The sequence below is a fragment of the Gadus morhua genome, chromosome 3, assembly GCF_902167405.1.
Source record: "Gadus morhua chromosome 3, gadMor3.0, whole genome shotgun sequence".
Lineage (NCBI taxonomy): Eukaryota > Metazoa > Chordata > Actinopteri > Gadiformes > Gadidae > Gadus > Gadus morhua.
The window spans coordinates 12,901,635-12,928,701 of NC_044050.1; the positions used below are offsets into that span (position 1 = coordinate 12,901,635).

The window sequence follows — 27,067 nt, forward strand, 5'->3', positions numbered from 1 at the left end:
AGTGTAATAATACCTATGTTTAGCACATGATTTTATTTAAATGTTCTAACCATTCCGGCGAAAGCGGAAGTGGAAGAGGCATCATCCATGCCGCCAAAATTCAAGTTTTAGCAGTAGTAGAGCATTTTTGTAAACAACGAGCCACAGGCTAGTGGGGTGTATTCAAGATTGTACTTATTTTGTGGCTACCTTTGAATTTTGAAGCAGCCAGTTTTAAAATGCATATTAAGTCGATTATTATTGATGGATTCAAATCCTACGCACAAAGGACAGAAATCAACGGATTTGATCCTCTGTTCAACGCAATCACAGGACTGAACGGCAGCGGCAAGTCCAATATTTTGGATTCAATATGCTTTCTTTTGGGCATTTCAAATCTCACTCAGGTTAGTCTATACCTTAAACCAGATACTGCAAAGATGTTGCATGACTTTGTATTTAATAATCTAATTATATATCCTTGTGTCTTTCTAATTACCCGTATCTTAACAGTAGTTGACCACGCTTTCGACATCAGTCTTCCATACATTTCTCCTTGTTTTTACTTTTAAGGTGCGAGCATCAAACCTCCAGGACTTGGTCTACAAAAATGGACAGGCTGGCATAACCAAGGCCATGGTGTCCATTACATTTGACAACTCCAACAAAAGCCAGAGTCCTCTTGGATTTGAAACCCACGACGAGATCACGGTCTCTAGACAGGTGGATATCTTAATCTTGATCTTGGTCTTGGTCTTAAATTAATGCGTGAACCAGATACCAACGTGCTCTATTTCCAACCTAAACCTCATGTATGTTTGAAGTAAGTGAACGCTGAAGTGGATACACTATTCATTTTCTTCCCCAAGGTGGTGATCGGAGGTAGGAACAAGTATCTCATTAATGGGGTCAACGCTAACAACACAAGGGTGCAGGATCTGTTCTGCTCCATTGGTCTCAACGTCAACAACCCACATTTCCTCATCATGCAGGTCAGAATATTTTGGTATTGTGTGGTTAGAGATTGGTATGGGCCTGAAATGCTTCCCATGGATTTACTGTCCATGTGTTTTAATGACACATAAGCTTGTCTCGTTTAACAATTGCTGGTCCATTCCATGGCCCAATAATAAGCTGACATGATGATTTTGGCTGTAAGCAGCAGTAAAAAATGAATTGCTACTGAAATTAGTACTACAAAAGTACTGGGTATACAGTCAGTGGCTTACTTAAATATGCATTCATAGAAATTTCACAACGAATTCCCTCTGGATTAATGAGGTACATACAGAAAACTGTCAAATATGTTTGTGCATGAAATAATCACAATATGTTAGTTATGTCTGAATTTATTTTTAAAAGCAATGTCAAAGGAAAATGCTTGTTATATAACTGTATATCAAAATAATGTTTCCTGTATTGAGTATTTAAAATGCACTTCATTGATTATCACGCCCTTTTGAATATTCTTCCAGGGGAGGATCACTAAAGTGTTGAACATGAAGCCACCTGAGGTAAATCCATGAATCAAAACATGATTACTAATGACCTTAAGTGCATCCCATGGTGTATCATTGTGCTAGGGGAGATGCGCTTTGAAAGCCATTACACCCAGCTTGTTCATGTTGCTCTCCTCCTCAGCCTCTCTCTTGGGTCAAAGCCCTTTTTAATGTAGCTCTCCTCACCCACTCTTGGTCTGCAGATCCTGGCCATGATCGAGGAGGCTGCCGGCACCAGGATGTACGAGTGTAAGAAGATCAGCGCCCAGAAGACCATCGAGAAGAAGGAGGCCAAGCTGAAGGAGATCCAGACTGTACGTCAGACGCTTTAGAATCCAAATGACTCTATTGAGGTCCTTGAGGAGTCTGAAATACAGTGTGCCTTCAATGACCTTTTTAGCTTTCAAAAATGCATTGATGTTTATTCAAATCAAACCCTTTGGGGCGATTCCTAAAAGTAGTGATTATGTGCATCCCCTCCTGTGTTTCACTGCTTGTTTTGTAGAAAAGGCAGAAATTCCCTCACCCTTTCTGACATTTTGATCTGATATTCTTCCTTTTTAGATTCTGGAAGAAGAAATCACACCAACCATGGAGAAGCTCAAAGAGGTAAGATAAATTAGTATTGTTGGTCAGTGCCAGTGGTGGACATCGGTCTTATCGAAATCATCATCAATGCTTTTCTGTTTCTGCCACTACTGTAAGATCTTTGATCCTCACATGTATTTTTTCTTATATTGGTCTAGTGTAGTTTTCCTTGTATCCATCTAGGGCTGGGATAAACGATTATTTTTTAAACGATTCATCTAGCGATTATTTTTTCGATGCATCGATTAATCTAACGATTCATTTTTTCAGTCCGATTCGATTTCGATTATCGATTATCTCCCCATTAATTGACTAATAGCAATTTATACATGTTGATTTACATAAAATATGAATTCCTTAACATTTCAATACATGTTTATTGCCTTTAAATTCCAAAATAAAAGTTCAAAGTAATGCAATTCTACGGTGCTCGGTCATCTGCAGCTGCTACCAGGTGGCGCCTCTTCAGGTGCTGGTGAATTGCCGTGGTGCTAGAATGGAAAGTCATCTCCATTTTGCAAAGACGACATATCACGGAATCGTTTCCTTTTACATTGAATAATTCCCAAAAAATATATATATATATTTTTTTTTTTTATCGACGCGCATTTTTCGCGTCGACGTAATTTATGCGTCGTCCCAGCCCTAATCCTAACCGGTGCCCACGTCCCCCCTCCCGTCCCCAGGAGCGCTCGTCCTACCTGGAGTACCAGAAGCTGATGCGGGAGATCCAGCACCTCACGCGCCTCTACGTGGCCTGGCTGTTTGTGTGTGCCGAGGAGACCAAGGTGAGGTCGGCGGAGGGCCTGCAGGCCATGCAGGACCACATCAGCCAGCTGCAGGGCACCATGGCGGAGAACGGGCGCACGGTCAAGGAGCTGTCCACCCAGATCCAGGAGCTGCAGAAGACCAGGGACAAGGTGGGCGTTTGGATGGGGAGCAGGGCGTTGCTCAACGAGAAACGTTGGTTCAGATTGAGATTGACCGGGCTCGCTCAGTGGACTCTCCTCATTTGAATGTGTTTTACTGTTATCTCCGTGTAAGGTACGTTTTTGATTTATTTGAAAAGAATGCTAAATGGAAGCAGAATTAGATTTTGCCAAGAGTATTTGGGTAAGGGTTTATGGTTTGTGAAGACATTTTCATTTTATGCATACAGCCCGTATTCCCAGGTAGTCTCAAAGGGATTCACAGGCTACAATTAATGCCAAACCCTCACTTATAGCCCGCCAATAGCAAGGGGAAGCTCCCTTAATTAGGAAGGAACAAGCCTTAAGAAAGAACACAGGGTGGGGTGGTAAGGCCTAAAAAAAAAAAAAAGTTTGGTTCCTGTTGGTTGTCAGTTGAGGTCATGGGTAGGTAGGGAATTTATTTTATTTTTTTATTTTATTTTTTCGAGCGGCAGCAAATGATAGGTAGGTTGTGAAAATTCGCTCATCCTTGTACAGAATGAAGAGGTGCTGTACCAAGACGTGATTATAGTTTGCATAAAAAAAAAAAAAAACTTTTTTTTATTTTTTTTTTAAAGCTCATAAAATAATTTGGGTCGCACATAAATTGACAGGGTCGGTCGGAAACCGGAACCAAACCAAAAAAAAATGTAGGTCTAAGGAGTGCATCAGCTGCCATTATGGACAGACATGGGCATTCTAAATCTACATGTGTGTCTGAGTCAGTGTTTCCCCTAGGTTGTTGCAGCAGCGGAGGTGAAGTGTCTTTTTTCGGCTGGCAATTTTTTTTCTATGTGTCTAGTGGCGCCAGAAGGGCTCTTGAGGCCTAAGTACATACAGTAGATTTGTCCACAGTAATGAGCAGGGGATATATTGAAAATAATACAAGTATAATCTTTTACAATTATTGAAAAATTATTATTTTAGGTTACTTAAAGGTTGGGTATGGGATTTGCGAAATGCCAGCAGATTTTGAAAATACACAACTCAAATGGTCCTACCCCCTCTCCTTCAACGCTGACTCTGACTCCACCCATTCCAATTACATGGACGCGCAATCATGCACGAGCGAACACAGATGCGCGAGAGTGAGTCATTTGCTAGTTAGCTAGCTCCAGTAGCTACCGCAGGATAACAACAAACAGAAGCTTGCTCTGGGTCACGAGGTTTGAGTACGTGCACGAAGGGGTCGCGCGCGGGGGAGGGGGAGTGCAGTACGACCGTTTGATTGACGTACTTACTGTCCAATGCAACTCGGTGGCTCTGGAAATCATTGGCTGGAGTTTTTCGAGCCCTGCCCGTTCCACAGATGATTGACTTGTTTAATTTTCATGTCAGTACTTCTAACTCAGTGGCTGTAAGTGGGTTATGATAAGGATTTCAAGTAATTTTGCAAAAATGGCCAAAAAAGCGAATTCCATAACCAACCTTTAATGAATAATTATTTACAAAAAATAAATTATATCAACAACCACCCTATACAGTCAAATCACATTACAAAAATACCACAACAATCGAAAAGGTTTGTGCCTCCAACCCATGCATCTTCCCACTCCCTCCCCTCTTCGCATCACAAAGGTTGTAGTAGGACTTAACTTTCTTTTTTTAAGGAGATATGTTGAAGCTCTCCTCCTCTTGTTAAAAAAAAATAAAAAATCAGCAGCGGCGGTCACATTTCGGCAGCTGCTAGGTGCATATAGGGGAAACACAGAGCTGTAGACACTCCGACACAGCGACTCACCGTGCTGTCTCCCCGGCCTCTCCTCAGGAGGTGGGCAACGTGCTGAAGGAGCTGGAGGACGCCGTGTCCGAGGTGCAGCGCGTCGACGCCAAGGCCCAGAGCGCCCTGGACCTCAAGAAGCAGAACCTCAAGGATGAGACCAAGAAGAGGGGCGAGCTGGTCAAGAGCATGGAGGAGGTACACGGGACTCGGCTGCTTTGGATTGCTTCTCTCTCAGGATGGATGTATAGGGTCCAGGATACCCTCTCCTCCCAGCTGCCGTGCTGGAGTGGGACTGAAAGTGTTTTGGTAGATGACTGTCTCCTCTCCACTGTGACTGGGCTCCACAATCCCTACTTGCAACTAATATGCAGACAACAAGCTTTAAACAGTATATGTGTTGGCACTGGTTTTACGAAGGGTGCGACTCACCGCAATGTCATACAAAGAGTCCTACAAAGATGTGCTCTTGCATAACGGGGCACACTGCAAGTCTTGATATCAATGCAAGCCACTTATTTGCAGTGTTATAAAAAAAAAAACATTAAGCCCAACTGTGAAACAAGGCAAACGTTGTCCTCTCTTCCCCAACAAAAAAAGAGGAAAATAATATAAAATCATCATTTTGTATTTATATTACAATATATTTACAATGGTGTTTATTTCATTAACGGTAATGCAGTTTTATTTTCCAGGTTTATTGTTTTTGTTTGCCCTTTTTTTGGGGGGGGGATATTGTATTGTATTTTTGAAGTCTACATAGCTGAGCCCTCTCTCCTCGTGAACTCCCCAGGACAACAAGATGGTGGTGGTGAAGGAGAAGGAGGTGGCCAAGCTGCAGGAGAAGCTGCAGGCGCTGCAGGCGGAGGGCCAGGAGGGCAGCGCCGCCCTGGTGGCGGCGGAGCAGCACTTCAGGGCCGTGTCGGCCGGCCTCTCCTCCAACGAGGACGGGGAGGAAGCCACACTGGCCGGCCAGATGATGACCTGCAAGAACGACATGAGCAAGGCAGACACGGAGGCCAAGCAGGTGGGGGGGACCGCAGGCCCTGGATGGGTGGATGGATGGGCAGGGGCGATGGATGGATGGATGGATGGATGGCCTGGATGAACGGATGGATGTGCGGGGGGGCGAGTGGATGCATGGATGGTTGGATGGCCTTTGAAATGGCAATCTGTTAGTATTATTACTGTTAAATTAGGTTACATCGTTTTATCTGTGAAGTACTTTATTGATCTTATTAGTAAAAGTACTTAGTTATATCTATTGCTTTTTTTAACCGCCTCTCTCCTGGTTTCCCTCCCGTCCGGCCTCCACTCTCCAGGCCCAGATGACCCTGAAGCACGCCCAGGCGGAGCTGAAGACCAAGCAGGCGGAGGTGAAGAAGATGGATGGCGGATACAAGAAGGACCAGGACAGCTTAAAGGACCTGCAGGCCAGCCAGGGGAAGCTGCAGGCGGAGCTCTCCAAGCTGAACTATGAAGGTATGCGAGAGTGTGTGAGCGTGTGTGTGGGCATCCTTACGCCCCTACGACCACGGTGGATGGACTCGGTTGGATTAATTACCATCCATTACTTGGAAGTCACCGGGGTAGAACGCGTACCATAGAGGCCAAGTCCTGAACGCAGCGAACCGGGTTCGAATCCTGCCCGCGGTCATCTGCTGCATGTCCTCCCCTCTCTCCCATACCTTCCTCTATCTCACCCTATAATAAAATAAATCTTAAAAAAGAAATAATGAAACACTTATGAATCATGGCACACAGCTGAAATGTCTCTGATGATGGACTACACAAGGTCAGATCAACATTGTGTGTGTGTGTGTGTGTGTTTCAGATGGCAAGGAGGAGGGTCTTCTGGACAGCAGACGCCAGCTCTCCAGGGAGGTGAGCGGGCTGAAGGAGACCTACGAGAGACTCATCTCCCGCTTCCCAAACCTGCGCTTCGACTACAAGTAAGACCCTGTCCCCAAAATGTGGGCGATTGAGCCCCTCCCAGTCGGAAGGCGTTCTGTCTGTTGTTAACTGGCTGGTCAGCTGAGGGACGTGAACTAGCATAGCTCGAGTGGCTGACGATGGAATAATTCTGGTAAACATGGAGCGGTATGGCCTGACCAGCACTTTTTAATTGGTCTTACAGATCAGTTATAGGATGTCAATATTATTGAATTGTTTAACATTGAATTCTCAAACGATCAGCAGGAAAATAAAAATGCCTGATGCTTTGGCTCGTATGCTGTTCACTGTGGGTCGTGTTGCTAAACTGGGCTGTGGTGTGTGTGTGGTCCCCTAGGGACCCGGAGCGGGGGTGGGACCGCAGCAAGGTAAGGGGGCTGCTGGCCAACCTGATCACCGTGAAGGAGGTGGCCTACGCTACCGGCCTGGAGGTGGTCGCCGGAGGCAGGCTGTACAACATCGTGGTCGACACAGAGGTGGGTTTGTGTGTCATATCGGTGATTTGTCTTACGCTCCCCCCACCGTAACAGTACTTGAGAGGAGCCTGAAATAAGGGCGCATTTATGTACTGCTACAATGTCTTGTGCAACTGAAAAGCTCTTGGCCACACGCATTTCCTCCCAGAATGCAAGGCTCTTAATGAGTGCGGGTCTGACTGTTGTCTGTCGGACCACCAGGTGACGGGTAAGAAGCTTCTGGAGAAGGGCGAGCTGAAGCGTCGCTACACCATCATCCCACTGAACAAGATCTCAGCCAAGACGCTCAACCAGAGCGTGGTCAACGCCGCCAAGAGCCTGGTGAGAGGAGCCGGCACCACTGCGCCCAGATAGTGGAGCGCCACAGTGCTCTTATTCAGCCAATGGGCGGGCTTTTAATCGGCCAATGGGCGCGCTTTTAATCGGCCAATGGGCGGGCTTTTAATCGGCCAATGGGTGGGCTTCTAATCGGGCAATGGGCGGGCTGATTAAAATCAGCCAATGAGTGCGCTTTAAATCAGCCAATGGGTGGGCTTTTTTTGTGAATGCTTATTCATTGTTGTCAGTATTTCCTTGTGGGAAGCGGGTTGACACTTGTTATTATCTCTTTTCCATGCATTATGTTCTCATTGTTTATTGGTTAATTTCCCGTGCATCATCTTCTTCTCATTGTTTATTGGTTCATTTCCCGTGCATGATTTCCTCCCGTTCATTGGTCCGTGGGGTGTCAGGTGGGAGAGGCCAACGTGCACACCGCCCTGTCCCTGGTGGGCTACGAGGAGGACCTACGCAGGGCCATGGAGTACGTGTTCGGCTCCACGCTGGTGTGCGACACCCTGGACAACGCCAAGAAGGTGGCCTTCGACCAGCGGGTCAAGACCAAGACCGTGACCCTGGGGGGGGACATCTTCGACCCCCAGGGGACCCTGAGCGGGGGTGAGAGAGGGAGGGTGAGGGGAGGGCGGGGGGGCGGTGTTTGGGAGCAGTTAAGACTCATGCAACTGATTTTGTTTTTATAGTCGATTCATTCAGCCATTTAATTTTTCCACCCACCCATTGGTCTTTAAAATGTCATTCGATAAAAGCAAATTCCCATCACCGTTACTGGAGGCCAAAGGGAATTATGTTGTTCGCTTTTTTATCTGACAGGCTGCCGAGTTTAAGTAAAGGACTCCTTTTGATTGATCGATTAACTAAATCTTTCTAATGCACTAAGCAGTAAAAGTTTGTTGTTCGTACCTCATAAATAATGACCATGATTATGAAGTAACTAGATTCAATATATTTTCTATCCATCTATTGTTTGACTCATCGTTGCAGCCCTTTTGTCACTCGCCAGATTCTGGTGTTTTTACCCTTCAGTTGGCTGAAGAGAGCGAGAGAGAGCTAATGATCCCTAGTACAGCGCTGTTGTAGCGATGGTTCTCCTAGCTGAGGGCCCCAGCCTGATGGTTCCTCTTCTCCCCCCTCCCTCCAGGGGCCCGCTCCCAGTCCGCCTCGGTGCTGTCCAGCCTGCAGGAGGTGCGGGAGCTGGGGGATCAGCTGGGCCAGAAGGAGGCGCAGCTTCATGACGTGGAGCGCCAGCTAGCCACCCTCAAGGCCACCGCTGAGAAGTACGCACGCGTTGGTTTCATTCATTCATTCATGGGTTGTTGCTTCAAACACAATCTCTCTGGGTTTCCGAGTGGGGACAATAGTACCGACCCCCCCCCCCCATTGGGTGGATGTGTTGGAGGGATACCTTTCCTGTCCAAAGAACAGGAAAAGCTAAAACTGTAGTGCCATAACTTGCCACCGGGGGGGGGGGGGAGGATACTTCACCATCCAAATCTGTATTCTTGCACAGCCCCTAAACGAGTAACAAACAACTTATAATAACGACAAACAACGAGGAAGACGGCAATGAAGTTGCCTTCCTGTTCCAACTTTAGTGCTTTCCTATTCCTTTTCGGGATACGTTCATACTTTTTTCAGTACATGTTTTTATCTGTTCATACTAGAGCCCGACCGATATATCGGCAGGCCGATATTATCGGCCGATATTAGGCATTTTTCAAACTATTCGGTATCGGCATTTATAATGGCCGATAACTGAATATTCAAAAAAAAAAAAAAAAAAGTTGGTCCACCAGAGGGCACTCCAACGCCCAAACCCGCTGATTCAGCCAGAGTTAGGCAGAGTGAATGACGGAGATCGACGTGTTGTTCACATGTGCAAGTGTGTTCATGGTAAGTTGGCAACTGTCACGAGACATACATTGCTTGAATGACAATTAAAAGAACATCCCCATCAATTCTCTAAAGTCGATAAGCATGACTTAATTCATGACTACCATGTCCAGTTTTGCTGTTGTTACGTGTTAGCTGAGAATGAAAAGGATTTAAAGGATAACTACAAATAACCAATGTTAGGGAAATGTGTTTGTTTTGTTGCGCGTTTCTGGATTTTTTTTAAATATATATATATATATATATCGGCCGATATATCGGCATATCGGATTTTTAAATCACAAAATATTCGTATCGGTATCGGCCTTAAAAATTCTATATCGGTCGGGCTCTAGTTCATACTACAGTAGTCGTTGATCTCGTTCAGCTGTTGTGAAAAAAAAATTCAATCCATTTTTCAATCCATTTCATGCGAGTACATCGTGGGAGCACAGGAACCAGAGTCAAATCCCTCGTGTGTTTACACATCTTTGACACATAAGGCTGATTTTGATGTGCAATATTAAAAACTGGGGTGAGGGTTAGACTTGACATGTTTTCAGGCCGTGGGGGCAGCCGTTCAGACGGGGGTTAACAGCCCTCCCTCCGCCCTGCAGGTTCCGTCAGCTGAAGCAGCAGGTGGAGCTGAAGCAGGAGGAGGGGCAGATCCTGCAGGCCAAGCTGCAGCAGAGCTCCTTCCACCAGCAGCAGGAGGAGCTCGAAAGGCTGCGCAAGGCCATCGGTGAGTACCCGCAGACCTGAGTACCAGAGTACAAGCACACAAAAGAGTCATCCGTGGTCATTACTGCCCCTATGATCTGACTCGACATTCAGGAGAATGGGAAAAAGTATTGTTTGTTTTTGTAGGTAAGACGATCTGAATTGACAGCAGCACAACACAGACGCAGTAATCTGTAAATGATGAACGTGTGTGTGTGTGTGTGTGTGTGTGTGTGTGTGCGCAGAGGAGAGCGAGGAGACCCTGCGCAGCACCAAGGAGGTGCAGCAGCGGGCGGGGGAGAAGTACAAGGTCCTGGAGAACAAGATGAAGAACGCCGAGGCAGAGCGGGAGCAGGAGCTCAGAGCGGCGCAGCAGAAGCTCACCGCCGCCAAGACCAAGGCCGACGCCTTCAACAAGAAGCTCAAGGAGAAGCAGCAGGTGCACTACTCGCACACGCGTACTTATACACACACACACACACGCATACTTATACATACTGAAATATACTGATGCACTCATACACTGATCAGTGCCTAAAATGAGATGGTACTTTATTAATCCCAGCTGGGAAAGGTTGTATTATTATTTATATATTATATTATTTATATTAGTATTATTATTTTTTGTTAAGAATACCCAACCTATTTGTACCAAGCTTAAAGTGTGTGTGTGTGTGTGTGTGTGTGTGTGTGTGTGTGTGTGTGTGTGTGTGTGTGTGTGTGTGTGTGTGTGTGTGTGTGTGTGTGTGTGTGTGTGTGTGTGTGTGTGTGTGTGTGTGTGTGTGTGTGTGTAGGAGTTCGAGGCGGTGAGCCTGGAGATGGAGGAGCTCCGCAGGGAGCAGGCGGGCTACCAGCAGCAGATCCAGGGCGTGGACGAGGCCACAAAGGCCATCCAGGAGCTCATCGACAGCATGGCCTCCACCGTGGCCCAGAACAAGGTAGCTCAGCGGTACGCTGTAGGGGGGGGGGGGGGGTGGACCCCAGCAGGTGATAGACGCCGTGGAGTAGACACGGTGGGGTGGTCCCGGTGGGGGCCACGCGGCTGGACGGCGGGGTGGGGTGGGGCGGACCCGGTGGGGCGGCTGTTGCGGCTGGGCCCCGTCCTGACTCCGGCCCCCTCTGCGTCTCTCTGTGCAGGAGGCGGTACGGAGCGCTCAGGAGAAGCTCAGCAGACAGAAGGAGATCATCATGGCCCAGGACCAGGATATCAAGGTAACTGCATCCTTGAAACCCTTCTGTGTTCATATCTCAGCCTATCTATGGGGGGAAAGTAGCGGCCTTAAGTCTCTGATCAAAACTATTTTGTGTGAATGTGAGTTAGTAAGAAGAGGCCTGTTCTCCTTACTCGTGGGATTCTTGGCTTATTGGTGCTTTTTGAATGTCAATCATCCAGGAGAAGACCGTGGCGGCCAATAAGATTCGGGAGCAGACCAACGAGACCCAGCTGAAGATCAAGGAGCTGGAGCACAACATCAACAAGCACAAGAAGGAGAGCCAGGACGCTGCCGCTAAGGTACCCAAATCACTGTAGCCCCGCTCTGTCGGTGTTGTATCCTCTTTGAAATGCACTATGATAGACTGCAGCACATTTGACTTTCTTTAAAAATAACTTCTCTTAGCATTTATCATACTTTTTTTTTTTTTTTACAAATGATTTTACATAAAAAAAATGATCTCTGAAACTGAAGGCTGGTTGTGAACCAATTCTTCAATGCGAGTCATGCAAGGTTATATCCTTTATTTTCTCACATCGTCTGATTGTGTCTCGCTCCCCTCCCTCCCCCTCCCATCAGGTGTCCCGCATGCTGGAGGAGCACGACTGGATCGCCCTGGAGCGTAGGCAGTTCGGCCAGCCCAACACGGCCTACGACTTCCAGACCAACAGCCCGAAGGAGGCCGGCCAGAGGCTCAAGAAGCTGGAGGAGACCACCGCCCGGCTGGAGAGGAACGTGAACAAGAGGGCCATGAACATGCTGAACGAGGCCGAGGAGCGGGTGAGAGACCCAGGCAGTGGAGCGTAGGGCTTTGACTCCGAACTTCGTTGTTTGAATATAATTTGAATATCAAAAAATAAATCAAAATTCGAACGAATATTAGGCAGCCCTTAATATTCCAACCTGTTATGGGCAGGCCAAGAAGGAAAGACGTCGGACAACCCGACGCAGTCTATTCATAATATTGTAATGACCACGGAAGAGGCAGTGAATGAAGTATTGATTAGACAGCGATTTATTAGAAACCTAATAAACCGTAACGCAAGACCGGTAACCATAGCAACGCGGTAAACAAATCTCTCGCGAAGCCCAATCCAGGTCTTACTGAAGGCATTTAAGGGTCAAAATATTATTAATAAATATTCGAATATATTTGCATATTAATAAACAAACGAACTTCGAATATGATTTTTGGGCAAAAGTCAAAGCCCTAGTGGAAAGGGAGGGAGGGAGAGAAATGTTGGAGTCATGACTTCAGTGGATTTTAACAGTCTGACGGCAAGAGAGCGAGTGCAGTTTTATTAAAGGTCCAATTGCATAATACTTTATGGATGCTTTAATATAGATATTAGTGGGCCCCAAACACAGTATTTGAAGACGTTCCCGAAATTCAGCCGTGGTGCAGAATTACAGCCACTACGAGCCTGTCGCACATTGAGCTTTCCCCAGATGCGCCGTTTCGATGTGTGTAGCTTTAATGCAAATGAAAAGGAGGGAGCAGGGTCAAGGAGGATGGTGGGGGTGTGGCCCTGAGCAGCTTGCAGCCACAGTACAATGCGCTCTGTTAAGAGTGGATGTATAGTAGTGGTGCAACGGTTCACGGGTTTCCCGTGATCCGTACGGATCAACCATCACGGTTCGGGACGCAAGTGATCCGCGGATCGGCTGATTTAAAAAAAAGAAGTTGTGCGTTGACGTGATCAGCGCATGTTCGCTGTATCAACAGTAGGGCTAGAACCAAGCGAAAAGACTACAACCAACCCCCCTTGCAATGAGTCTCCCAACCGAAATCAATGGATTTACAAAATGCCAAATAAAACACCACAGAAACTGTATTTCGCTACCAAACTAAAAAAAAGAAGCTAAGGATGTCTGCATTGCCTTGGGAGAGTGTAGACTCTAAACTCTCCCCAGGCAATGCAGACATCCTGAATTGTAAATCCAGGGTTAGAGATTATTTACTATCTAGGGCCCTATGATTTCCGCGATAACGAAAACGCGGACGGAATCGGACAATAAAAGGTCGCTATGCAACACACTTCAGCGTCCCTCCAATCAGATCGCTGGATTTAGGTCCCCCGCAACGGGGGACCTAAATCCAGCGATCTGATTGGTTCCCAACTGTTGTATAATGAGCGTATACATAACTGCTATGACGTCCGATCATTTTGTGAAAGTTTGCATATCACTCCGCGCCTGGAAGTAGAAACAGTTACAAAGTAAAACATATGTTGGATGATGGAGAGGGTGTAAATGTTGTTACTCCGGGAGTGAGCAAGGCGATGGAGAGACTAACGAAAGCTTAGGCACACGGCGAGTGAACTGCTCCATAGGATAAATTGCCGGCGAACCGCTCTAGCCGAGCCTTCTCTCGGAGGGACGCTGAAGTGTGTTGCATAGCGACCGTCGATGCATAGCGGCAGCCAGGAGGGACTACTTTTTTGTATTCTTTGATAAAACGGCTATTTTGACTTTCTTGGTTTCTTTTTAAATGTAGTGTGTCTACGACTTTCGTTTCGCCATAACAGTAACCGTTGTATAAAAGCAATAGATCACTTCAGTCAGTGGCATGTGCTCATTATACCACTGTGAAGGGGGTCGCCGGCCCTCCGCTGCGCGTCGGGGCCGGGGTATAATGAGCACGTACCACAGCCTGGCGTGATCTATTGCTTAAATATATATATATTTTTTTAATTATACAGGAAAGTATTAAAAGTAACAAAGTTACAATTTAAGACGGGCCTGTCTCAGTAAAATAACTGATTTCCAGCAGGTTCCTGTTCTGCAGCACATAACATGTAACAGGGACAAGGCACATCACGCGTCACATTTACAATATGCAGCGGAATGCAGCGGAATTCGCCATTATTTTGGTGAAATTCAGTTTCGAGGGAAAAGGGAAACGACACGGGTGACATTAACGTCACTGAATGTTTAGCAGTCACTCCCACAAAAATGTAAAAAAAAAAATCCCCGGTCCACCACTCCAGCCTAGGTGGCGGGAACACACACACACACACACACACACACACACACACACACACACACACACACACACACACACACACACACACACACACACACACACACACACACACACACACACACACACACACACACACACACACAGAACACGTTTTATCCACTGGGGGACGATAGGCAGGCTAGGGGAACTCATATTTATGCTAGAAAACCTCATAAAGTGAGATTTTAATGCTGTGTGTTGCAATAACTTCCCCAAGTGAAAGCTCAGGCTAACTGGATGATATCTGGTCTAAATGATATTGTAAGGATTTCAAATTACCAATGACGCAAAGTTTGTGCCAATCTTTTTTTTAACATCTGGAAAAAATACCAGAAATATTCCTGGTATATCAGTCCTAGTATTGTTGTGCCATTCGACTTGCGAGGAGCATAAAAATATTTGACAAATCAGACGTCTAGCCTGGACTGAAAGAGAAGATTTCCTTCATCTCCATCTACCTCTCCTTCCTTTAGTACAACGACCTGATGAAGAAGAAGAGGATTGTGGAGAACGACAAATCCAAGATCCTGCAGACCATCGAGGAGTTGGATCAGAAGAAGAATGAGGCCCTCAACGTGGCCTGGCAGAAGGTCTCTCCACCCTCCTACCCAGTGTACTCTATCCATCCCCATTATAAACAGTGCTAGTACTTCTACATGGCCCAGCAGCGTGGGGAGAGACCCCAATTCAACAAAATATCGACCTATCAATGACTCATATTGGGCTCAACGGTCCAGACTTGGGTTCATTACAAAGCACTTGTTGTTCTCCGTTCAGTAGACTGCAAATGCAACAGATTGGTTAAATATTTCTGCTCACCTTGGGTAAAAGATGTCACTACACAGTGGTTTGTGTTTGATTGCTCTTCCCCTAAATGTACACGGGTGATGTTTAATGGCATGAAGTGATCACCTGTCCCTCCCATCAGAGCGGTCCATGGTTAATCTGAGTCCTGCCCCTAGGATTTATTGGGGACCACCATTGTTCATTTGAGTCCTCTTCCTCCAGGTGAACAAGGACTTTGGCTCCATCTTCTCCACCCTGTTGCCGGGGTCCGACGCCCGTCTGGCCCCCCCCCAGGGACGCGGGGTCCTGGACGGCCTGGAGTTCAAGGTGGCCCTGGGAAACACCTGGAAGGAGAACCTCACGGAGCTGAGCGGAGGCCAAAGGTCTCTGGTTGCCCTGTCTCTGATCCTGGCCATGCTGCTGTTCAAACCGGCGCCCATCTACATCCTGGACGAGGTGGACGCCGCCCTGGACCTGTCGCACACGCAGAACATCGGACAGATGCTGCGCACACACTTCCGGCACTCCCAGGTACGTTCTGAAGAGACTCTCTCTCACTCTTTGTCAGAACTCTCTTGCCTAAAGGTGTACAAGTTTTGATTGGTGTTGATCTACTTTTAACAATCACCGAAACATCACAACGCTCATAGTAAAAAATCAGACTTTAGATTCATATTTAAACTCAAGTCTGATGGCAGGCGACCTCAAATCTGGGCAAGCTGGGATTTTTTACCTTTTATTTTGCTCCAACCAATCATGTCGCTGGTGGCAGAGATCTGTAAGCTACAAACGAAATTAGTAAATTCATAGTGACTACTTAAAAAAAAAAAATAGAAAAACTCCTGATTTAATTAGTGTTGCTCTCTCTTCAGTTTGTGGTGGTGTCGCTGAAGGACGGCATGTTCACCAACGCCAACGTGCTGTTCAAGACCAAGTTCGTGGACGGCATGTCCATGGTGTCGCGTACAGCCCTCAGCCAGAGCGACGTCAACCTGCCGCAGAAGGGCCACGACAAGCCCCGCCCCAAGGACAAGAGGGCCAGGCAGCTGATTGGCTAGCCCGATAATGCACCGCGCTGCACCACCCGCCGGTGTGCCGCATAACGCGAGCCAAAGGCGCGGTTATCCTCGCTTTTGGATTGCTTTGTAGAATTGTGTATAGCTCTCTCCACGCTCCGGGGCCTAATCTCTCTTTATTCACATCTTCGTCCGACTTTGTCTTTTAAGAGCTTTGCCCGAAGGCTGGAAAGCTGAAGGTTTCTCCTCGTGTTTTATGGTTTGTCGTTTTTATGCGTGTTGTTGGTCGAGTGAACTTTTATGTGTTGTGCGATTTACACAGCGGCCTATTCGTTTTTAACTATTTTCTTGCCAGGGTAATTTTTTTTATTAAATGGGTAATCATTTTTCAAGTCTTGTCCACTTTGTGCTTTTTGGTCTTTAAGGCATGCCTTTGTAATCAATGTTATAAATTTAAATTTCTTTTTTCATTGTATATGCTTTTTCGGTTTATGGAATAAAGCGTCTTATAAACACATAGTATGTATGCAGTTTCCTTATTATATTATTATTATTTCTAACTGTAATCTTCATCTTCATTGGAATGAAGATGAAGGAAATCTGAAAGTTAATACACATAGACGGCTGAACGGCGCCAAGGGTATCTGGTGAAGTGGATTTTAGCCTGCCTTTGGTCCCCAAGTGGCCTAAACTTGAGTTTGGTGTGAAACGAGCACTAGTTATCCTGCTCGCCTTTGGAAAAAATGGAAGCTCAGGCGCGCTGATTTGGAATGTGGCACCATATGTCGTCATAAGGGGCCAAGTTACCTCCCCTTTCTCTGCCTTGCCCGCCCAGAGAATTTGGCCCGTCAATGAGCTATGGGTGTGTGTGTGTGTGTGTGTGTGTGTGTGTGTTTACACACACTGGGCCCTATCTTGCATCCGGCGCAATTGACTTTCTACACTAACGCATGTGTCGTTGCTAGTTTGCATCTGGAGCAGAGCGTTCTTTTCCCTCCACCGCCACGCTTGTCAATTAGGCAATGATCTTGCGCCCCGAGGGGCGGTTCAACTTAAGGAGGAGGCGTGTTCTGGTGCAAACGTTCCCTGGTGCTATTTTGCAGTTTCAGAAAATAATTGCGCCACAAACCAGGAAATACCTGGTTTAAAGTCAGTGGCGCGTTGTTCAGATGCTATTTTAAGGGCGCATGCATAATGTTGCTTGTGCACCTCGCGCATACACTTTGCTACTCTCGTCTACCTAGCCACACATTCTTGGGAAATTATTTGGGAAAGAACAGCTGATACAGCGTTAATAAGTTGTACTTTAAATCAATGCATCTGCAATCACTGTACAGCAAACACATATTTTCTTGACACAGACATCGTGTCTTCTTAATGCCCGTTGCTCCGGCCTGGAGCATAGGCCATCGACGACGAGTCTCCACTCAGCACGGCTCTGGGCTCTCTTCTCCGCCCCCCCCCCCCAGCTTGATCCAAGCCTCCGTGTCCCGTCTCCAGGTGTTCCTGGGGCGTCCTTTCTTCCGCTTCCCCTGGGGGTTCCAGGTCAGGGCCTGCCGTGTGATGCTATCTGCGGGTTTTCTCAGTGTGTGGCCTATCCATCCCCATTTTCTTCTCAGGATCTGTTCTGCTACTGGCTCCTGGCTTCCTCTCTCCCGCATCTCTTTGTTGTTGATTTTGTCTGGCCACCTGATTCTAAAGATGCGTCTCAGACAGGAGGTGTTTATAAAGGTCTGGATCTTCTGTAACGTCTCCTTCGTCATTCTCCACATCTCCTAACCATAGAGAAGGATGCTTTTGACATTAGTGTTGAAGATGCGCACTTTAGTTGATGTTGCTATTTCTTTGGAGGCCCAGATGTTCTTCAGGATAATGAAAGCTACTCTGGCTTTGCCTACCCTGGCCAAGACGTCGCTGTCTGTGCCCCCCTGATGGTCTATGGGGCTGCCAAGGTAGGTGAAGGAGTCAACTTCCTGAATGGGTCTGTCATCTATATTGACAGGGTTGGTGGTAGGGGTGTTAATCCTCATCAGTTTAGTCTTCTCCTTGTTTATTCTGAGGCCTGTTCCAAGGGATGTTGTTGCCAGTTTTGTAGTCTTGTCTTGCATCTCCTTGTGATTATGGGACAGACTAGCCAGGTCATCAGCGAAGTCGAGGTCTTCAAGTTGTTTCCAGGGGGTCCACTGTATGCCGGTCTTGCTTCCTGTTGTGATGGTCTTCATAATCCAGTCAATGACTAGAAGAAACAGGAAAGGAGACAGTAGACATCCCTGCCGAACTCCGGTCTTGACCTCAAAACTGTCTGACAGTTGGCCTGCGTGTAGGACCTTGCAAGACATTCCCTGGTAGGTGTTTTAAACCAGGGAAATAATCTTCTCTGGGATGCCATAGTGCCATTAGTTTCCACAAGGTCTCTCTGTCCACACTGTTAAAAGACATCGTGTACAAGCCCATAACTTTTAGGATTGAATATTTGATCGTGAGAAAACATTGTTTTACCGCGAGTGAGTGTTAAAAAGAATATATTAATGCGGGTGTTCGAGCGTGTGTGTATGTGTAAAATAATTAATGAATGCGGGTGCGCGTGTGTGCGTCAATCTGTTTAAACACACGCAAACTGAACCCGTAACGCATAATACAGTCCATGGTAATGTATATTAATGGGGGGACACATGCATATTAGGAACACAAGTCGATAACGATAATGCATACAATACTGATAAGAAACGTTGTTTGTTAATGGCTCCGTCAGAAAGTTGAAAAAATTACAACTTTTTCGGCAGCGACGGATCCGTCATCCAATCAGATCGCGTATGCAAATTTAAGCCCTGTGACGCGACTCGGGCTCTGACGATACTGGAAAGCGGGAAAGCGGGGCGTCTTGCATCGCAACAAGCAGAAAGAAGCGGGAAGAACCCGGCAAAGCGATTTGATTGGCTGACGGATGCATCTGCAAAGACTACTCCCCCACAGGGCCGTCGGACTGCGGGGACAAAGGGGACAGTTGTTGGGGGGCCCAAGGCAGAGGGGGGGCCCATGACCAAAAAAAAAAAAATTTTTTTTTTTTATTTTACCTTTTTTTTTTTTTACCTCTCCCCCCCGTCAACAATTGCTCCCCCCCCCCCCCCCCCCGTCAACAACCTGGCGCAGGGGGGCCCAACAGTACCTATAGTATAGGGGCCCAGGATTTGGTGCTACGGCCCTGCTCCCCCATCAGTCAGCCAGTCAGTGGATGACGGATCCGTCGCTGCCGAAAAAGTTGAAAGTTGTTCAACTCTTTGACGGAGCCGAAGGCTCCAACGGAACGGACGGATCCACAATGCATTGCGCGTCCGTCCCCATTCAAAGTCAATGGGGATCAGTCAACGGACGGAGGTAGTGGGCACGAGGCGGGTTTATTGCACGTTATGCCCAAACCACACCTACGGGTAAGCTACTTCAGACCAACCCTTTTTAGATTTGCGACGGATGCAAGAGGTAAAATAGCAACATCGCCATAGAACAGCCCACAAAGCTACAGGCGCTTGGCGCTTCTCAAACCGTTAAAATAGGGCCCACTGTGACACAAGTGTTGTCTTCGTTATTTGGATAACCGTTTTGCTGTTGGTGTTATGGCGCATAACACGTCATCTCTGGTATTTCCAAAACGAGACTCGAGGTGGGGGTTATCTCAGCCATGATTGAGAAGGAATTGGGGGAAAGGAACTTTGGCTTTGCCTCCCTGAAGTACATGAACCACGACATGAAGGAGAAAGGGATTGTTGCCCGCGATTGTCTCCCGCCGGAGCACCGCTGCCCGCCGCCGCGAGGCATGCTGCCCGCTTCCGAGGCGGTGGTGCCTCGACAGTGGGGCTCCGGCGGGAGACAATCACGGGCAACAATCCCTTTCTCCTCCATGTCGCAGTTCAGTCTGCTTCAGATTGATATGGAAGTGAAAGAACCAGAGACGTCGGAGAACCCGATGCAGACGATTGAGATTCATAATATCGTTTGGAGGCGCACACAGCTTTTGGGCGTGATAATGTACGGTATATTATATGATATAGATATCTATTTATAATATAATATGATAGAGATATAGAGCTCCAGGACTCCCGCCGGAGCACCTGGAGTGTTCTAGAATATTTACAGAACACGGCCAAAGGCTGTGTGCGCCTCGCGATTGCGATGCATCCACTGTAAACAGAGCGCATGGTACCGTGGCCGCAAGCTGCTCAGGGCCACACCCCCACCCTCCTCCTTGGCCCGCCTCTCTCCTCCCCATTTGCATTAAAAAAAAGCTACACACACCAAAACGGTCCATGTTGGGAAAACTCAATGTGCAACTGGCTCGTAGTGGCTGTAATTCTGGGAACGTCTTCAAATACTGTGTTAGGGGCCCACTAATGCCCACTAGCATGCCATGGGACATTTAATGTTTTATATTTTGATATGTATTGCGTGCAGGTACGAAAACACTGCTTTGTTTACCGCAATACATTTTGCATGTAGATCATTTAGCCGAAGATAACTAGTTCCACATTTTCAGCATTCAACCAAAGGGGAATTCATGTCTGATGCAAATTTCAGGTAAATCGTCTTCATGACACATTCAGAGGAACTCATTATCCTAGATATGACTTCCCTGAAACCATAATCGAATATGAGGCCTGGGGGTGCATGTTGTTGACACGGCCTACACACGCATGTTGTAACCCCAGCCTACCCACGCATGTTGTTACCTCAGTCTACCCATGCATGTTGTAACCCCAGTCTACACACGCATGTTGTAACCCCAGTCTACACACGCATGTTGTAACCCCAGTCTACACACGTATGTTGTAACCAAGGCCTACACACGCAAGTGGTAACCAGGGCCAGCATATAAATCTAGGATTTTTGTTCTACTGCAGGAGTACTGTCTCATGAACAACAACATGCAAAATGACCATTACAACACTTAGACTGATGGTGCATGTGAGCACAGCTTTTTAATTTGTCATGAGAGTATGAGCAATTATAAAATAAAACGTGTATATATTTTTTAATACATCGTAGTACGATTTTTTATATAAATGAAATGTGCTGTTATTTAGTCCTTAATATAAACTGTTATTTTATATACATAAGATGTAGTGTGTTATCTACTGAGTTTAGAGTCATCACAGTACTATTTGATGCTAATTAACACATTTGTCCTTGCAGGTATTTTTTTTAATTTTTTTTATAGAAATTCTGAAAATAAGTTGCTTGTGGGTTGGTCTGTAAATTCTGTACAGAAGATGTCATTGATGTCCTTGTACCGTTTTAGAACGATTGATCGATTATAGCAACCCCAGAGCCTTGTTTCACAAGTCCTAATAACATCGTAAAACAATGCAGCACACCTGAAAAAGAATAAAAAACAAACAAGGCAGACATATGACTTCCTTCTAGGGGCCAACATCCCTTCAACGCCCGCATGCACGCACACACACGCACATACTCAAACTCACGCCCACAGCCTTCCTTATTGTGCACACATGCACCTATTTCACTCACTTCCTGTTTGCCCTTTGTATGCGAGCTATAGTATACAGGCGCGCGTGTGTGTGTGTGTGTGTGTGTGTGTGTGTGTGTGTGTGTGTGTGTGTGTGTGTGTGTGTGTGTGTGTGTGTGTGTGTGTTTATGCGTGTCTGTGCGTGTGTGTGTGTGTGTGTGGAAGGCACTGAAGGCATCACATGTAAATGAGCCCCAGTGAGGCTGTCCCTGTTCCGTAGCGCTATAGGCCAGGCCCAGGATGTGGTGTCACTGCACTCGCTCACACACGGCGAGGAACTAAGACGCAGCGGCAGTCAGCTGGAGCCGTCACTGCCTTGGGATCCAAAAATCTGTCTGACTAGAGCTCAGAGTGCATGGGAACCAACCAATAGACTGCAGGTAAGCGGAACAAACACATTAGTATGGTTTCTGTATGTCTGTGTGTGTCTGTGTCTGTTTCTGTGTGTGTGTGTGTGTGTGTGTGTGTGTGTGTGTGTGTGTGTGTGTGTGTGTGTGTGTGTGTGTGTGTGTGTGTGTGTGTGTGTGTGTGTGTGTGTGTGTGTGTAAATGGAGGATCAGCTGCCTCTGCTCTGACTGACTGACAGATTATTGATTGGTTCAAGGAGTGCATTGTGAGTGACAGGTTCACAGTTCTGGGGCATCGCCTCCATAGTAGCAAGGAGTTGACAATATAGTAAAACAACCAACATGTCCAGTGTCCCATCCGTAACTCATTCTAACAGTTGAAACAATGGACTGTGCCACAAGTGTTGACAGGGGGGTTATTGCGCTGTCTGAGTGGATGGTGGGCAGGGGGACACATGGATGGTAAACTGTGCTGGGGGAGCTGTCAGAACGATTTCAGCCCCCTCAGCACGGATGTGCCAACTTCTGCTTTTAGTGTGCATCAACACTGTCTGTAAAATGCATATTTGGTCGTTTTATAGACATAAATAAGATGTTCTGTTATAAGATGCTATTAGCGGAAATGAAAACGTGATGATGATGATGATGATGATGGATACATTGATTACGGTGTTTGTGGGCTTTGGCCGGGCAATTCCTACCTGTGCCCGTGCCCACGCCTACCTGTGTGCACCCTTAAACCTGCTCCAACCACTACCTGTCCCTCAGTCCCCTCTATCTATACTTACCGTAATTCACTTGCAATACAAGAGTATAGGAAATAACCAGATTGCAAATGGAGGATGATGTCGTAGTGAATGTTAATGACGCAATAGATAAAAAACCGCAAGGAGTGACTGTGGTTGTTCTACGATGAAGAGGATACATTTCCAAGTAAATCCAGAGTTCACGGCATTGATAAATGTTTTATATGGTGGATGATTGTTATTACTTGTACACACGTTGTGCCACAATCACAAAAAGCATTATTACTTAGAGTAAATGGACGCTTAAGGTTGATGGTACATTTCCATTTTCCTTAGTTCTGTGAGCATGAAACATTGATACGTACAATGGAAAATGGCATAATCTTGCCATTTCGAGGAAGCAAGGTATTAGTCACAACTCAACTTTCATGAAGTGTCACCAAATGCGTTAAAGAACATCCTATTACACAACTGGCTGTATCACTAATTTCAACAATTTATATCGTTACACATTCATCAGGTGTTCATTGACCCGTGTGTGTGTGTGTGTGTGTGTGTGTGTGTGTGTGTGTGTGTGTGTGTGTGTGTGTGTGTGTGTGTGTGTGTGTGTGTGTGTGTGTGTGTGTGTGTGTGATTGTGTGTGTGTGGGTGTGTGTGTGGGTGTGTGTGTGGGTGTGGGTGGGTGGGTGTAGAGGGAAAAAAGAGAAGTATTACATTTAGCCTTTTTCTTCGTAATATTGAAGCTCCACTTTGTATCTTTTTTGCTACACGTGTTTTGCTTTTATTTGTATGTATGCGAGTGACAAAATGTTGCTGGAATACCATAGCATAAACTCTTCCTTTTTATTTCATAAGTAAATAAGGTTTAGAATAGATTTCACTATAAAACGGCATGTAGCTCAGGAGGTAGAGCTGGTTGGCTGGTAACCGCAAGGTTGCTAGTTCGATCCCCAGCCCCTCCCAGAGTGTCGAGGTGTCGAGGAGCAAGACAACTAACCTTAACTTTTCCCAATGAGCTGGCTGACACCTTACATGGCTGGCGCAGCTGTGAATGTGTGCATGCATGGGTCAATATCAGGCAATATTGTAAAGCGCTTAGGGTGGCCTCTGGTTACAGAAAGCGCTATATATATGCAGTCAAGTCCAACCTGTCCCGAAGAAGTAGGTGCGACTGACAGCTCTTCGATGTCGTGCCAACGAGCCTATCAGCAAAGGCCCTTAGGGGCCAGAAGTGTGCACAATTAAACAGTCCTCGCTAATTAAACTGGCTGTTAATAAAATAAACCATGCCCTGAACAGCATGCTTCTCAGTTAACATTGGATCATTTTTTTTATTTTTTATATAAACCACAATGGAATATAATGTTGCTATATTTGTTCCAGCCCCAAAGAAAACGTGTGGTGTTCATCTGCTATGTTAATAGATATTTGTATCGACCGCAAGCAGCAAATTTACTTTGCTGCTTGCAGACAATAAAAGTACATGACAATTTAAGCAAAAAAGTGTTTGTAGTCAACAGCATTTCGCAGGGAAGTATTTTAAATAATGAGAGGAAACAAGAGATAAGATCGCATATCTGGCAAGAGAGTTTGCATTCCAGTGCCAGGAGTAGAGGCATCTGATCACAAAGGTTGCATTGAATTAACCATTGAAATTTAAATGGGCCATCACTTTAAATAATCAGCTATTACTTTTTTTCTCTCTTTAAGAAGAAGGAAACTGATACACATACACACACACACACACACACACACACACACACACACACACACGCGCACACACACACACACACACACACACACACACACACACACACACACACACACACACACACACACACACACACAGACAGTCACACCCTCAACATGTGATCCTCGAAACTGTTTCCTGTTTACTGCCATCATATAATCCTACTTTTCATCTCTACCACAGCCAGTAGGAGCTGAAACACTTCCACTTGTATGCATGCACCCCTTCACCAGATGCAGAAACACACACACACACACACACACACACACACACACACACACACACACACACACACACACACACACACACACACACACACACACACACACACACACACACACACACACATATTCAAGGCACACCTGGTTCACAATGCAGTCCATTAACATTGTAAAACCAAACAACCCCAAACAAAAGGTGCATATGAGGTTATTAATTTACGTTTTCATAGGTTAAACAATTTAGGTTATAAATAAATTCAGCACTTATTCTATACTTTCTATACTCAAATACCTACATTTGAGTATCAATTGTGTGACATGCTAGAACTTTAAAGGTTTTAAAAAGAGCCTTAGGTGATTCATGGTGGGACAAACCCAGCTGTCGCTCATAGCCCTGATGAAGGGCCCTGGGACGACCCTGGGCCCGGCCTGTGGACTATAGTAACATAACATAACATAACATCTGTCTACTAGCCGCCACCTGCTACATAAAAGAATCGACGCCAGGGTTTGCCCCACAATGACTCTTCCGTGAAAAGGGCCACAAGGCTCGAGCTGTCGATCCTTCTCATCGCTAACATCGCATGCCGACCTCAACTACGCCTCAACCAGCGTCTTACCACCTTTCTGAAGAAGTGTTGGCTGGCGTTATTATCACGTCCATAGCTGTGAAAACAGAGGGAGGGAGGTATCAGGACTGTTATTCTCGTGGGCTGCACCCTGGGGCTGCCTGGTCCGCTTTTTGAGACAGGTTGAGGCTTCTTCAGACCAGTGTGTACAATGTGAGTGCACCTGGAGGGACCGCTGAAGAGCGGCACTCAGGCCGGGCGTATCGGCGTTAAGGGGCTCAGAATGGACATGTGGTTCTTGGAGTCCATCTTCCACAGCGCATGACCGGGGATGACCTGTTGGGCCTGAGTGATGTTCCCCATCGAGACGCCGGGTGTACATTAAGGGGGGAGGCACTCTGTTGCCGTGGGAACCCTGGAGAAAAAGGCTGTTATTTCCTAAAGTCATAAGAGCCACATCCAGTCGGTCACTGAAGGGGGGCTGGGGGGGGGGGGGGGGGGGCAGGGGGGAGAGAGAAGTACTTAGAGACTGGATGGGAATATCACATTTAAATAAATCCCTCTGGGACAGACACATCCAGACACAGGCACAGGCACACACACACAGGCACGGACGCACACACACAGGCACGCACACTCACACACACACACACACACACACACACAGCTGGTGCGTGTGTTTGTAGGGGGTGTGTATTGTATGGTGATCACAGATCAACAATAGGAAGGCACCTGTTTCCTCAGGGAAGCCAGCTTCCTGTTTGGAAGCAGTTGGCAATGGGATCAGCTGGAAATAAGAGAGAAAGAAAGAGAGAGAGACAGAGGCCACGCAGAATGGGAGAAAGAGAGCAGACATGGACAGCATGGGAACCCTACACAGGTGGAATCTATGGGTGGGATCTGTCCAGAGTTCCTCTGTTCTCTGGTGAGCTGGGTGATCCCACAGGTCGTCATGATTAAGTTCTTCCCTAATCATGTCAACCTATTGTATTAAGTTACAAGACTTTGGAAGTCCTTCTTTGGTGTCAACTCCTGTAGTCTTGGCAGCCCGTGTACAGGATGATACAAACATGGCCTGCAAACTGGTAAAAAATTGCACCAATTATGTGCAAAGACAGAACTATCTGCTGTCTGCGGTGCTCATTTAGCTCCACTCAGTCGGTTTCGATTCCTTTTTCCTCGCTGATTCTGCTGCTGCCATTTTTGCAGGACAACTTGCAATCCCCATTTTAATAAACGGCTGTGCAAAGGAGTCATCAAGATTATGTGTCCTCATTTCTTAAGAATTAGAGCTGGATTAGAGTGAGGAATGCCCACAAGCTCCTTTGATTCAGAGTCTGTCCTGCATGTTCCAGGGGATCAGTACATGACAAAACCAGTCAATAATTTAAACACGTCTTCTAAACCGTCCAACTGATATATTCTACCTTTTATATTATAAACCACATTCATACATTACACAAACATGGGCTACTACCTGCTAGGTTTGTGGATATGTATGTCGAGAGTCTCGACCATTTTTATTTTGTCTGGTGTCAAACTGACATTGATATTCGGACTAACAAACCTTACTTGTGATACATACTGTGACAGCATTACGATTACTTTGACACACTTGCTGCAACGACGGAACAAATACACTGCTATGCTTTGCAGTGTGTTCTGACTGAATATACAGTCTCCCCGTTTAATTGGTCCGATGGCACTGTGCCCCTGCGTTTCACCGAGAAACGCAACCCTATAGAAATATGCGTCCCCAGTCTTCACCTGTCTTTTAAAATT

The 27,067-nt window shown here is 46.4% G+C and overlaps 2 protein-coding genes across 2 annotated transcripts in view; both read left to right on the forward strand.

Moving 5' to 3' along the window:
• Positions 1–75: 75 nt before the first annotated feature.
• smc2 (structural maintenance of chromosomes 2) lies at positions 76–16,653 on the forward strand. Its single transcript, XM_030352003.1, has 24 exons — positions 76–386; positions 553–702; positions 849–971; positions 1,455–1,493; positions 1,682–1,792; positions 2,043–2,087; positions 2,753–2,986; positions 4,785–4,934; positions 5,530–5,763; positions 6,059–6,218; positions 6,571–6,688; positions 7,027–7,165; positions 7,367–7,486; positions 7,897–8,101; positions 8,643–8,778; positions 9,991–10,115; positions 10,339–10,532; positions 10,888–11,031; positions 11,231–11,305; positions 11,487–11,606; positions 11,887–12,087; positions 14,806–14,922; positions 15,341–15,649; positions 15,991–16,653. Exons 1-24 carry the CDS (start codon positions 219–221, stop codon positions 16,174–16,176), a joined length of 3,603 nt encoding a protein of 1,200 aa, XP_030207863.1. The 5' UTR covers positions 76–218; the 3' UTR covers positions 16,177–16,653.
• Positions 16,654–21,742: 5,089 nt separating this feature from the next.
• The window catches only part of pik3r5 (phosphoinositide-3-kinase, regulatory subunit 5), a 27,131-nt gene continuing 21,806 nt past the window's right edge, over positions 21,743–27,067 (forward strand). Inside the window, exon 1 of the mRNA XM_030350967.1 lies at positions 21,743–22,032. The gene's annotated coding sequence lies outside the window, so the exon portion shown is untranslated. The remainder of the gene's footprint in view (positions 22,033–27,067) is intronic.